Genomic DNA, 13,012 nt, shown 5'->3' with positions numbered 1-13,012 from the left:
GCATTTAACAGGAGTATAAAATTGTTTCTTACGCTGAACTGATCCTTGGCCAGTAGAAAACCTGAAAATGAAAATCTAGACACATAGGGGATTACCACGGGTCAGAACAGTTATAAGACACCTGCTTTGATATCTTTTTTTCCTTCTGAAAACAGGTTTGTCCAAAGCAAATGTTATCTCATAGGCCCTGTTCTCTGAAAATACTTACTCGTGTGCTTTCTATTCAAGAACATCCAGACACAACTGGCCAAAATTACAGTTTTCAGACCTCTCAGAATTTGGCACAAGCTCTTTCCAGTGCTGCACTTCAGCTGTCACTGCATGGGCTCATATCTCAGACCTTTTCCATTGGTTTCAATGAATCACCACCACACAAGCACAGCTTTGCTAAACCTCAGCAGTGAGTAATAAGGCTGGCCAAGAGTGTAGGACCTCAAAGCCTTCCAACTGAAACAGTCGGAATGAACTCAACACTAGTTCATCCTTTCAAGATAATTTAAGTCGAGTATAGACACACATCAACATAGTAGTTCTAGCCATACTCAAGATGCTTTTAGAATAAATGCTGTAGTAATGAGCAAGGCAAAATACTGATTTTTACAGTGCAGTAGTCATAGAACTCCTTTTACCCTTTCATTGTTTGTTTTCCTCCTTACAAAAAGGCTCATTTTTCCCTACAGAGATGTTATAAAATTCAAGCTGCCTAAATTGCTAATAGACTTGTTTCAAAGTTAATTAGTTTAATTTCAGAATCTGGTCTTCCACTACATCTCTACCTGCGAGGAGCAGATCTGTAGAGAGGAACAACTGACTATACACATTCTACAATTTTTATTGGTGTTTTAACGTTGGCCTAGATCTGATCCTTAGGACTGAGTGCCTGTTTTATGGCTGGTGTGCATTATGTAGAAACCTGGAGCTCATCTTCTGGTGTAGTTTCATCTAAAAGAATCCAATTCCTCTGTTTTCAAACCACCTCACGATGCAAGTCAAAACACGGTAAACTTGTGAGGATGCAATTTGCTTTGAAGATACCCTACTGATCTTCTTAAAGACTAGTGTAAACACACCTGACTCCTCCCTATTTGATCCCCTTGTCACTTGCAGTACTCATGGTCAATGATCAAAGCACCAATAAAGTTTCTCTTAAGTTCAATAGCGCCTTCAACTCTTTTTGCACTGCGTGCAGAAAGAAAAAAGGTACCAGCACCAAGCGTATCTCCACATCCCACTGGATCAGGGAGATACCATGCCCGTGCAGGAGCTCATAGGAACACTACGTGTTACAATCACCACTAACTCCTTCACCTTCCCACCCCAGGACTGTTTCCCAGGAAGCAAGCACCAGTTTTGTGCCATGACTTGAATTCTCACTGGTATTTACACTCCTCCCTGAAGTGACGATCCTCAAACTGGGCACTAGAATCCAATGTTATCCCCGAAATGCCTATCTCAGAGAAACGGTCACTTGCTCCCCACCCAAAATTCCTCATGTTAAAATTGTTACCTATAGTGATTGGCAAGTCTTTTAACAATCTCTTTCTCAGACTGTTTGTTTGCCAATCCAGCTTGCAGGTTTTATTCCTAGATCATTTTATATTAAGCGATATTAAGACAATTTTCTAAATTATGACTTTGAACTGGATGATTTAGAGCTCCTTCAAATGAAACTATCTTCCTTTGTTTACCATACAGTGAATCCTATTTACCCTACCCCAACATTTTATCAGGAAAAATTATTTTTAGTAATTGAGATATTTTATAAAATGTTGTTTAACATCAGGCAAAAACTGGTCACTGGAAAATTCTCCAATTAATTACTTGGCTATTGCATATTTTATAGATAGCCATATTTTTAATTCCTTCTGTCAAACATTTTTTAGCCTATTAAATATGTGACAGGTTAGTTATTTCCTTTCCATGGCATTAAATCAAGCTCCTTCAGGAAAACAAAGAGCATCTCTATCAACAAGACCCGTAATGTAACTTGTAATCAGCATACAATACATTCATAGTAGTTAATATTTTCAGCATCTCCAAAGATCATCCATCTAACCCTTTCCTCCCCCTGAGTTACATCCACAGCCTGTATCAGTCAGCACAGGCACATGCTGCTTCAGAATATCAAGACACATTAACCAGTAATAGGACAGCATAACATGATGCAGAATCACTCTTCAGGAAAAACTTCAGCCTCCTTTATGTTGCGTGAGTATTTTAAATTAACCAGATTTCAAGTAAACACTAAATTCTCTTCCTTTACTTCTGAGACCAACTATCTCTAAAATATTTAACATCATTAAAAATAAAAGTATTATTTTTAATAATGTTTAACAAAAAGCACATTTAACAAGCACATTCTTGTTAAATGTGCCTTTTGTTAAAAATAAAATGGTTATTATTCAATTATCTGCTTTCCAAGCCGAGAAGTTTTTATTGTCACAGCATTATTCGATATTTCTATGACGAGCGGCTAACTGCAAACCCCTACAACAACCACCTTCTACCAAATTTTTCTATTAACAAGAGGACCCTATTTTTTACTCAAAACAATTATTCTATCAAAGAACAGTGTTGTTCTCTTTTCTCAGCATACTTGTTTTAAATGTGAAATTTTGTTCAGAGATGTTCCTTCCAAAGCATCCACAAGATGTCATCATTGCAAAAAGAAACAAACTACACGTGTTCACATGTGGCAAAATATGAAATACTCTTTATGTTATGAACCATGGTTTTTATTTATTGTACATTTCCATCAATGCAGTTCAATGTTGGGGTTTTTTTCAATGTAGGGAGTAAACATACTCAAAAAAAAAAAAAAAAAGACAAAAACAACATAAAAAGACCCTACTTGAGCCAGTTGGCTTGAATTACCAAACACAAGGAAAACCTGACAGCAAGAGTACTAATAGAAGTAGAAATATTTATGGTTCCTTTACTGCAAATAACCTACATAGAAGATACTGTCAGCATAGAAAGTCTAGAGTATATAGATGCAAATAAATAAATAGAACAGAGAAGCAAGTAGTCTCAGAGGGCTTAAGGAAAAATTGATATTTTTGTATTGAATAAGGAAAAACAACTACGTATGTGAGCCAGCTCATCTGGCACAGGACAAAAAAATCATTGAAAACTATGTAAGTTTGGCAAAAACCCAAGGAACAGCTAAGCAAATTATCTCTATGTAATCCTCCTCACTGTAGAAAAGGAAGATGGTATGCACGGAAATGCTACATGCGAAGAGGTACTAATAGTGAAAGTTAGAATTTTATTTCCTCCTAAAAACTTCTAATGAAGATTATAGCACTGTAAATGAAGGCAGAGCCTAAAAAGCGTTGCTGAAGATTTGGGATTTTTTTTCCCCATTTTGTACATAGCGATCTGAAACTGCAAGGAAACTACACACAAATAAAAGGGTGATGTTCTTGCTGCAAATTCTGTTCACAGCTTTCTTACAGAGATGAAGCTTCCAGGATCTTTTTTTGTGCACTACAATCGTGACCGGTTCTGCAGGACTCAGTAACACGGCTGCACTGTTTCCACTCTAACACCATTTTGCTAACTCGCTTCCTTTTGTGGGTGCGCTGACTGCCTTTTAATGAACAACTTCATTAACTATTAACAAGAGAAATGTATTAAATCTCATCATGTCTTCCGTCTAAGAGGTGCAACAGCTAATAGAAGTAAAAAATGTCATTTCCTCTGACAAAGAGCAATAAAACAAAAGTAGAGACAGGAAGTAATGGGAAGAGGGCATATCAGCTAAGTAATCTTTAATAGTTCTTTTAAGAGAAGAATGGCAATTTCAATTGGATTAACTTGCTCTGCGTTGAGACTTCTAATAGAAATGGTAAAGGATTAAAAAAAAAAGAAAAATCACAAACATCTAGCACAATTACAGTAAGTTAATCAAACATTTAGGACCTTAAATAACTGACCTCTAATACAAAACAATTATTTATGCTGCTGGGAGTAAAACTACAGCAATGTTTACAGTACATTCCTTACTCCACAGTACACGTTCACATCCACGTTTTTGTACCATCATTAACGAAGCTGCTTAACTTCCTTTTTCATTGAGAGACTATAAAAATAACATACAACTAAAAACCAGACAGTGAATACTTACTTCATGAAGCACTAAAAATATGATGTGATGATGTGACATTAGGAAAGGAGGGAAGAAAACCAAATTCATCTAGACATTAAAATTATTAATAGAATAGGAAATTAAGCTATGGAGGAACAGTCTCCGGAAGCCCTCACAGTTCTTGTGTAGTTACTGCCATTAGTTTTTCAAATTAATAACCCAGAAAGAAGAAAGCCCACCACAAGAAAGCTTAGGTCGGATATTTCCACAGTATCTTCAGCGAGAAAACATCAAAGCTGTAAGACGTTTACGTCATTCAAGTACAAACATCTAGGTCCACATTAAAATTAACGCCAGAAATTATCTTTTCAATTATGCGTATTCTTTATATATGCTAATTCGCGTAGTAGACAGGATTCATTAAAAGCAGTTCTTTGTTAAAGATGAACTTCATTCCAAATAACAAAACCTTACCTTGCCAGCTATCATTGCACACACACAGCTTCTCGCCTGTCAGGTCACAGTACCCATGATCAGGGCTGCCGCAGTTGGCTTTACAATAGGGAATATCACAGGCTTCTCCTTTCCAATACTTGTCACACTCGCAGTACACGCGGCTTGGAACAGACATGCTGGTCGTACACTTTCCATGTTCTGAGCAGTTATTAGGACAAGAATTAATTCTGAAAAAAAAAAAAAAAAAATGTAAAAATAAGCGAAATTACAAACCAAGAGTTTATGATAGTGGTTTTATCTGAGAGTATTCCAAGAGTACTTGTTAGATATAGTACTTTTCTTACCCCGCCCAACAAGTTACTATGTAGTGATAAAACAAAAGTTGAATTATGATTTTACAGGCAAGTGACCTGAAAAGGTTTTAATCCAGGCTTACATACAAAGTCTGTGATGCAGTCAGGATCACAAACATCTTGTACTTTTCCAAGAAACACTGACATTAAGCAGACAGACAGGCCCTACCTGGACAGATCACCACCTATCTTTTCTATGTTTCAGTTAAAGCACTCTAGTCAGTCCTTTCAAATGCTTCTTACTTACAATACTTCAAATGCTTATTATTATTATTATTATTATTATTATTATATGTCTAGGGACACCCACACTGGAAAGGACTGTGAGCAGTAACCCTTAAATTCCGCACCATACAGTTAAAGGGTTTTTCTGAGTGGCTTTGGTCCATGCTTTAAAACAGTATGTCTAACATCCAAAGAGAATAAAAATCGGGAAAACCAAGAAAGGAAAAAAGATGGCTAATATCCTGAAACTAGTTACAGGTAGCACTTCATGCTTTGACACCTTAACAATAAAGCCGCCTTAATCTAGCCTCCTTAACTTTGGAGTCAGAGATGCAAAAAGATGAACAATTGGGCTGGAAGAAGCCTGTTGGTGCTAAGGGAGTTAAGCATTTCTGCGAAACACCCTACTAAACACTGAGATCACAAGCAACCGGACGGCAAAACTATGCAAACTGGTTCCAGAAATGCAGGCAGTTCCTCGGAAACCAGGAGGAATGGAGGACATTGAAGTATGGGGGTCCAAGAGTTTCCAGGAACTGAATACAGCAGTCAGGCACTATGTACCCAGTGAAGTCCAAAAGAAGATTTTAAACCCTTTTTGGTGACTCACAGCAAAGGGTGGTGTTGAAACTCAGAATAAACAGTTACTACTTGCTCTGACCAAAGAAAAAGAACTGAAAACATCAGAGCCTTTGGCCAAATGTAGTTGTGGTAGGATAGTCAGGAGATGTGTTTTCATTTCCTAAAGACTCACACCGCAGAGAACTGATTCTGTTACACTATAGAAAAAAACCAAAACACCTCTGCCCTGACTTCACTCTCCTGCAGAGAATGTTCTGCAGGAAGGCAAACAGTTAAGTCTTTCCAGCAATAGAGATACCAGTTTAAAAGTAGACATAATTCCACTCCAAAGAGTTGGATGCACATTGCCTGACCACAAGGAACATAACGCAGAGTTCTGGAGTAACTTCTACAGTGTTTGCAACTGGCATGGTGCTTTAGTCAACTGTTGCAGTGCTGCTGTCTTGCCCAAAATAAAGGAACACGAGTGGTCCATCAAGATGCAGTAAAAGATGAAGTCAAAAACTGCTTTGGGTTATGAAACCAAGGAAGAAAGAAGGTAACAGAAGCAGAGTGCGACAGATCCATTAAAAGTTAATGCAGCCATAAAAAGCAATTGTAGGTGCTACTTTTAGCACATAAAGAGTTACTATTGTTGGCTCACAAAAAAAAAAGAAGTATCCATTGCAATAGAATAAACAGAAGAAAAGAGTAAATAAAATTTTGTGAGTTATATATGTAATAGAATTTCAAATTTGGCAGTTTTTTCATTTTAACTCTTCCAAAAAATTAGGTAATGATATGTAGCACGCAACACATTACCAAGTCAGAAAAGAATGCAGAGCACATACACTCATTTCTTAAGAATGCCATGTCATATTGCCATTTGCTCCCAAGATAAACAAAAATTGCAATAAAAGCTTCAGGGATAACTGAAAAATGTATCTAATTACAGTAGAGAAGTCTGCCAGGTGATTGCATTTTACTGATATCAACTGACAAAAATTAAAAATGCCCAGGCTTCTAGACTGCCATTTCCAGTACAACATAGTTGGTGAGGTTTCCCAACCTCTGAATAGCTATTTATTACCTGGTAAAAGGTAGGCAAACTGCTGCAAATTACAGAAACCATCTTTCCACAGATAATTTAACAAAGACCTCTTCCAGGAGTATAACTATGGTCAAAAGCACAAATATGTATGTTAAATTAATAAAGAATATGACAAAAATATTACATGTACTTCCACATTTGAAGTGCAGTGCTGGCCACCACATCCCAAAAAATCATATTTCAGAATCCAAATGAATTGAAAGAAATGAACAAGAATATCTTGAATCATGGGAAAATTATCACATCGAGAAATGGGTCCAACAGGACCAAGCAATCCCCTCTTCAACTAAACTGTCCAGTATGGAGAGACACCACATCATGTGTCACAAGCATGTCCCAAATGAGAGAGAAGCTGCGATCAACAGCTGGTGCATGTAAGAAGGAAAAGGCTCAGGCCCACTGGATTCATCTTTAGAGCTGCTGACCCACAAAAACAGACTGGAGGAGAAGCAGCACATACCAGATCAGACTTTGCCAGAGAAACTAAAAGTTAGAGAGTCCAGATAAGAACTATGAAGGCAGAATTCAGACTGAGATGGACAATACAAGGGGAAAGTACTCCAAAAGTAGAGAAAAAAAAATGGAATAAAACCCTTGTGGCTGGCACAAAAATAGAAGTAGGACTTAGGTGAAGGTGTCAAAAGCCACAAAAGTATACTCATCAAGAAAAATCAAGCAAAAGATTATCCTAGTTCAAGAGAAGATAATCAACAGCAGATGTAATCTTCCTTCTATAGCTTATGACAACTACAAGTGTTAGATAAATATGGAAAGGGATACATTCTAGTTCCATGTTGCATAGGAAAAACACACTCTTGGAATAGTCATGTGGCTTTACTCAGAACAACATACTTTATCTCTTTTTTTCCCTTTTTTTATTTCATACCTTAATGACAACTCATTACCGCCCCAGCTCCCTGGCTTTACAAATATAACTCAAAGTCTAACTCTTATGCTATTAATAAAATCAATACATAAACACTTTCCCTAGATCTGTCATTCTGCTGAAGGAAATATTAGGCTTATTAACAAAATAATTACTTATTTAAAAATACTTACGAGTAAAAAATGTTAAATCCAGTTAGGTTATAAGCAGCATCACTAAAAAAGTGTAGCAATGCATAGCCAGATGTTGTAACTACTTCAGGAACAGTTTCATTTCCACGTACTTCAGGGACTATTAGACCACTGGGAAAGAGAACGAGAATAATGGTTTTAATCAGTCTTTGGGAGAGGAGGGAAAAAAAAGTCTTCACTCAGTATCAGTCATTATGCTCATTGTTTCTTATTGCTGATTGTATGTTTATTTCTAAACCTTGCTACAAACTAATACTGTGATTCTAGACAACAAACATGAACCTGAAAAAATATTCAGTTGTGGAGCAATTCTCATAAGCTAATGATGGTATAACAAAAAGGAAAGAAATGCTGTCATTTCAGATGATAGCAAATTTGAGGTCTCCTCCAGGGCTTTGAAGAATTTGATAATTTTACCCACTAAGACTTAGTCACAATCTTAGTTTAGCAATCTAAGGAAACGTGTTACAAAATTACTGCTTTAAGACAGCGTTTTGTATCAAATGCCCCCAAAAAGTCTCTTCCTTCTCCATACAGAAATGAAGGAGGCCTTTAGCAACCAGTTTATATACCTTACACACAGTGCAGCATTACCCGAGTCACAGATTGCAAAATTGTCCCTTAAGTTCAATCAGATACTGACACTGTTGGCCAGTGCCGCATTTAATTTAACTCAGGAGTCAGTACTGGAAGCCTACTGGAAAATACATTTTCTGATTGTCCGTCTATGAGCATTAACACTCCATGTAATGTCAGCATTAAGTACAAACCACATAACGGATTTATGCCTAAACAAAAATGTAGTGTGTTGCAATTAATTCTAACATAACTCCACATACATGCTCTCAAGATATTAACAAAAGAAAGCAAGCAAGATATTTAAGAAATTAAACCCTCTAATGGTATTTTTTCCCCACAAAATAAAATCAACCATATAGGACCAGTTAGACTAAAAAGCAAATACACTCACCTAAATACAGCTATTAAAGGTGCATATATTGAATCTCCATCATATACATACATATGGTCCCAACTACATTCTGTGGCAAAGTGATTAAATCTTAATCTTAGTATTGCATTTGGGCTGAAAAAAAAAAAAAATAAAAAATATGTAAAACAAAAATATTGAGCTCATGAAGAACTTACAACAAAATGGATCATGCCAGCAGAACTCTATTAAAATCCTGAGTACTAACTAAACATTTCAAAGAGTTCAATAACAAAATTCAGGGCAAGCACATATTTCACTTTATCTCAGAGAGCTTTAAAAATAACATCTTTGGTCCAAGTCTAATAATCCCTAAAGCTAAAGGGACTTAAATTCACCAAATTGTATCATATTCAGAAACACAAATTTAGGGCAAATAAAATATTCCATTTTAGTATACTAGCTTTACTTTACAATGTCAGGAATATGAAGTTTAAAGTGTCTTTTGAGACCTAAAATCCCCTACACGTCACCGTTCCAGTATTGTACTAGTGACTGAAAATAAAAATCTTAAAATACAAATTTAAACCAGCAAGCAATATCAGTGTAAGATACTTTTTTCTCTCCTCCACCCCACACACACATATAACTGGGGATCAGATTTCACCAGTTTTTGGTAGAGATTCAGATGGGGGCTGTAAGATTTCCGAAGCGGAGATTTTCTTATATGACAAAATTGACAGAATTCCTAAATGTATTCCATGCAACATATTGATGATTTAATTTTTTTACTTCCCCCCACCCCACCCCGCTACTGACAGGTTTGAGTACAGTTTGACATTTTTGAAAAACATATGGGTTTTTTTGTGTGTGTGAGAGATCATTTGGAGAGAGCTCTTTGTTCATTTAAGAGGGAGTATTTTATACATATGTGACTTCGTGCAAAATGTCAACACACACAATGTTACCGGGTTGCATTACTCTTCCACATACTGTGCAGCATATTGTTTCCCCCTCTCTCTACCATCTCCTGAGAAGAGGAGGAACGGAGCAAAGGCCAACTCCAAAGCAGGGTTTGTACACAGTCCTGCACCACGTTTCCTCTTCAGCACAGCGTAGTGCAGCGCAAATATTCCTGAGCCAGCTTGGGTAAAAAGACAAGCCTGGCTATGTCAGAAAGATATTCAGCTATACCCTACTCCCCTAAATAGTGAAGCTCCTATTGAAATTATTTTGCAAACTATCTGCTTCATTGCTGATGTGCTTTAATTACTATCTGCATATAAGCAGACCAAATTAGATCAGATAGATCACTACTGAACTGCAGCACAGAGCAGACATCCAGGGTAACTGAGCTTATGACAATATGGCAATAGACAATGGTGTAATTTTCTTCTAGAACATTAGTAGAACTCAGACCTAGCTAAGTCCTTCAGCAAAATCCTGAGCAACAGCCTGGGGGGAAAAAAGTCCCATTGAAATTTAACAAATTTGTGCAGTTCACAGTTCACCATACCAGTGCATATGTCTCATTATTTCTTTGTAGACATCTGTGTGTTTCTGTGCTGCATAAACTGAAAAATTAGCAAGATATGCGACATCTTTGCTGTATGAAACTGTGGACACCATATGACTTTAAAATTAAGTACATGAGGCAAACTAGAATGCAAAAGAAAGACTTTATAGAAGCACTCGCTTTTGAGCAACACAGAGCTGCATAATTATCATTAGACTGGAAGCATTCTGTACTTCAAGCTATCCCTGATTTATCACTGCAGAGTAAGATAATGAGTTAAATAATAGGATCCTGTAACCACATTTGGAACTTATGTAAAGGTACTCAAACAGACAACAAATTTATCATAGAGTTTTGAGAGCTTGAAGCACTGGACAAATTCCAACATCAGCCTAACTTGCCAGCAATTTGAATGGGAATGGAATTTGGCCAACTCTAAGCAATCCTGAAAACTGAGCTTCAACTTTTTTTCATCTTTATAACATTAAAGGACAAAAAACCCCACAAAGACCATATACACCCCATGTGTTTGTATTGTACTCAGATGCCGTTTCAACTTCTCTAGAATACACAGTACCAAGAACTGTCAGAAAGTTTAAGCTATTAAAATAAATACTTACTATCCTTCAATTAACCATGTACATTTAGTTTTATATTTATAATTTATTGGTCCATCTGTTAAATATCCAGAAGGTTCTGTTAACCTACAAGAGAAAAAACAGTGTTGTAATAAACCAGAGAAAACACAATAGAACAGACATCATCATTGTGCCAATAGTTTCTTCCTAGATTGAAAGAAAACTGAAGGTGAAGGAAAGAGTTAAGACGCTCTTCATATTTCTTGTCGCACTATTTTTGCTTATAAAAACTAGAATTCTGATTATTCTATCTCATTGATTTGCCTTTTTCCCCTAGGCAATAACAAGACTTCTAATTTTTCTATTCAGTAGCAAGCAAATACTACATATAATTTAAATTATCCTTCACACCAAATGCATCCAAGCCAATGTAAATTTTTGTTTTGGTTTGGGTTTTTTGTTTGTTTGTTTGTTTAAGAGTGATTTGATTTGGTTTGGTTTGCTTGTTTTGTCATTGCCTTACATCTGAAGTTAGAGCACAGCAGCAGTGGGGAAAACGTCCTAGATCTAGAGAAATCAGGATATAAACTATAAATTGAAATAAGCATATCTGCCAGTTTGTCCCTCGCTTGTTCCTGGTCAGTGATGAGACATGGGAAAACAGAACACTGATACTGAATGAGAGGATGAACAAGTGTACCCTGTTCACATACTTTATCCTCCTCAAAATGTAACAATCTCTGTTGTTTCTCTCCCTTCTCTCCACTGTCCCTTTTCCGACCAGAGAAATCCTTGCTCAATTACACTTAGTTGTTTCTCATACAGAATAACTACATTTGATCATCCCCACTGCCTTTATTTAACACAGTTTTTCTATTCTCCCATACCCTTTCCTGAGGTGCAACACAGAAATCAGCATATTATATTCCAGACACAAGTGAATCTGGACAGTAGCATAATAATGATTTCCACTTTGGTCTCTATTCCCATCTTAACATTTTATTCACTCTTGTAACAACTACTATGCTGACATTTTAAACACAACTAGCTGCTATAACTTTTTTCTGAGTAATAATGGACAGTTCAAGATCCATTACATACAGAAACATATTTAATGTAGAAATAGAACCTTTTTCCTCCGTTCATATATATTACTTCGCATTAATCTATGCAGTGATAAAATAGCAGATGAAATTCAATAATCTATTATCATAAAAGCTTTCTGAAAGAGCTTATTATCTTCAGCACACAGTAACTTCACTATTTACTCAATTTTCTGCATTCTTTATGATTATGTTATATAGTTCAGGCCTTAACAGACATCACTGGTGGCCTCACTCCACTGGGAAAACTGACCATCCTATTATTCTAAATGTTACAATGATAATGAATATAAATACATACTTAGAAATGCTCACTTCTTTCACTATAGCCTGGAAAGATAATCATTAAGAATAAATATCACTGAATGAGAAAAAAGCAGTTGGGGTTGGGGTTTTATGTTTTGTTTCAGTTTTTTTAATGAACAAATAGACTAGATCGAAGTCCAGAAGAAATGCTGAACGAACTGACCAAGTCGCAGTTAAATTTTCTCACCAGGAGCCTCACTGAACAGAATTCAGCATCTGCCATCCTCCTTTCCTCCAAGCTGTATACTCCAATTTTAAAAACATTCACTACCACATCTACTGCAAACTATTTACATTTGAACTCATATCAAACACTAATTACATACTTACTAACAAAGGTTTGTAATTCCAAACATAAAACTATAAACATGTGGAAAGGAAGTAATAACACGGGCACAAGAAATAATTTAAGACACGGTCCATGTAAACCCTTACATTTTCAAACAAGTTCTTTCACCTGTCCTGTAAGAACTAGTGTCAGTTTGTTAGGCACATTTTAAGACACTCAGTTCCAATTGCTGGTGGTTTGAGTGAAGATCTTCACCCACACTTTACTCCTGATGAAATGGCACAAAGCTCTGTAATATGGGGAGCTGTCCGAGTAATTATACTTCAAAACATTTTCAAGGCATGAATGCAGTATCAATAATGTATTTCGTGTTTCTGAATAAGAAGAAGAAAAGCAGAGGAACAGCTGGTAACATGAGC

The 13,012-nt window shown here is 36.4% G+C and overlaps 1 protein-coding gene across 3 annotated transcripts in view; it reads right to left on the bottom strand.

The window, feature by feature from the left end:
- The window catches only part of ATRNL1 (attractin like 1), a 488,525-nt gene that overhangs the window by 433,974 nt on the left and 41,539 nt on the right, over window positions 1-13,012 (bottom strand). For 2 of the 3 annotated variants that reach the window (XM_082052467.1, XM_082052468.1), the window contains exons 2-5: window positions 10,938-11,021; window positions 8,844-8,957; window positions 7,856-7,984; window positions 4,565-4,773 (exon numbers count right to left, since the gene is read on the bottom strand). In XM_082052467.1, the coding sequence (XP_081908593.1) occupies window positions 4,565-4,773; window positions 7,856-7,984; window positions 8,844-8,957; window positions 10,938-11,021 (536 nt within the window). Of the gene's footprint in view, window positions 1-4,564; window positions 4,774-5,068; window positions 5,116-7,855; window positions 7,985-8,843; window positions 8,958-10,937; window positions 11,022-13,012 lie in introns of those variants that run through there. The other variant, XM_082052469.1, reaches the window with a different exon arrangement.

The sequence above is a fragment of the Streptopelia decaocto genome (genome assembly GCF_964273445.1).
Source record: "Streptopelia decaocto genome assembly, chromosome: 5".
NCBI classification, from domain to species: Eukaryota; Metazoa; Chordata; class Aves; order Columbiformes; family Columbidae; genus Streptopelia; species Streptopelia decaocto.
Note: the sequence above shows the minus strand (reverse complement) of the source record. Positions and strands in the feature narration are given on the sequence as shown.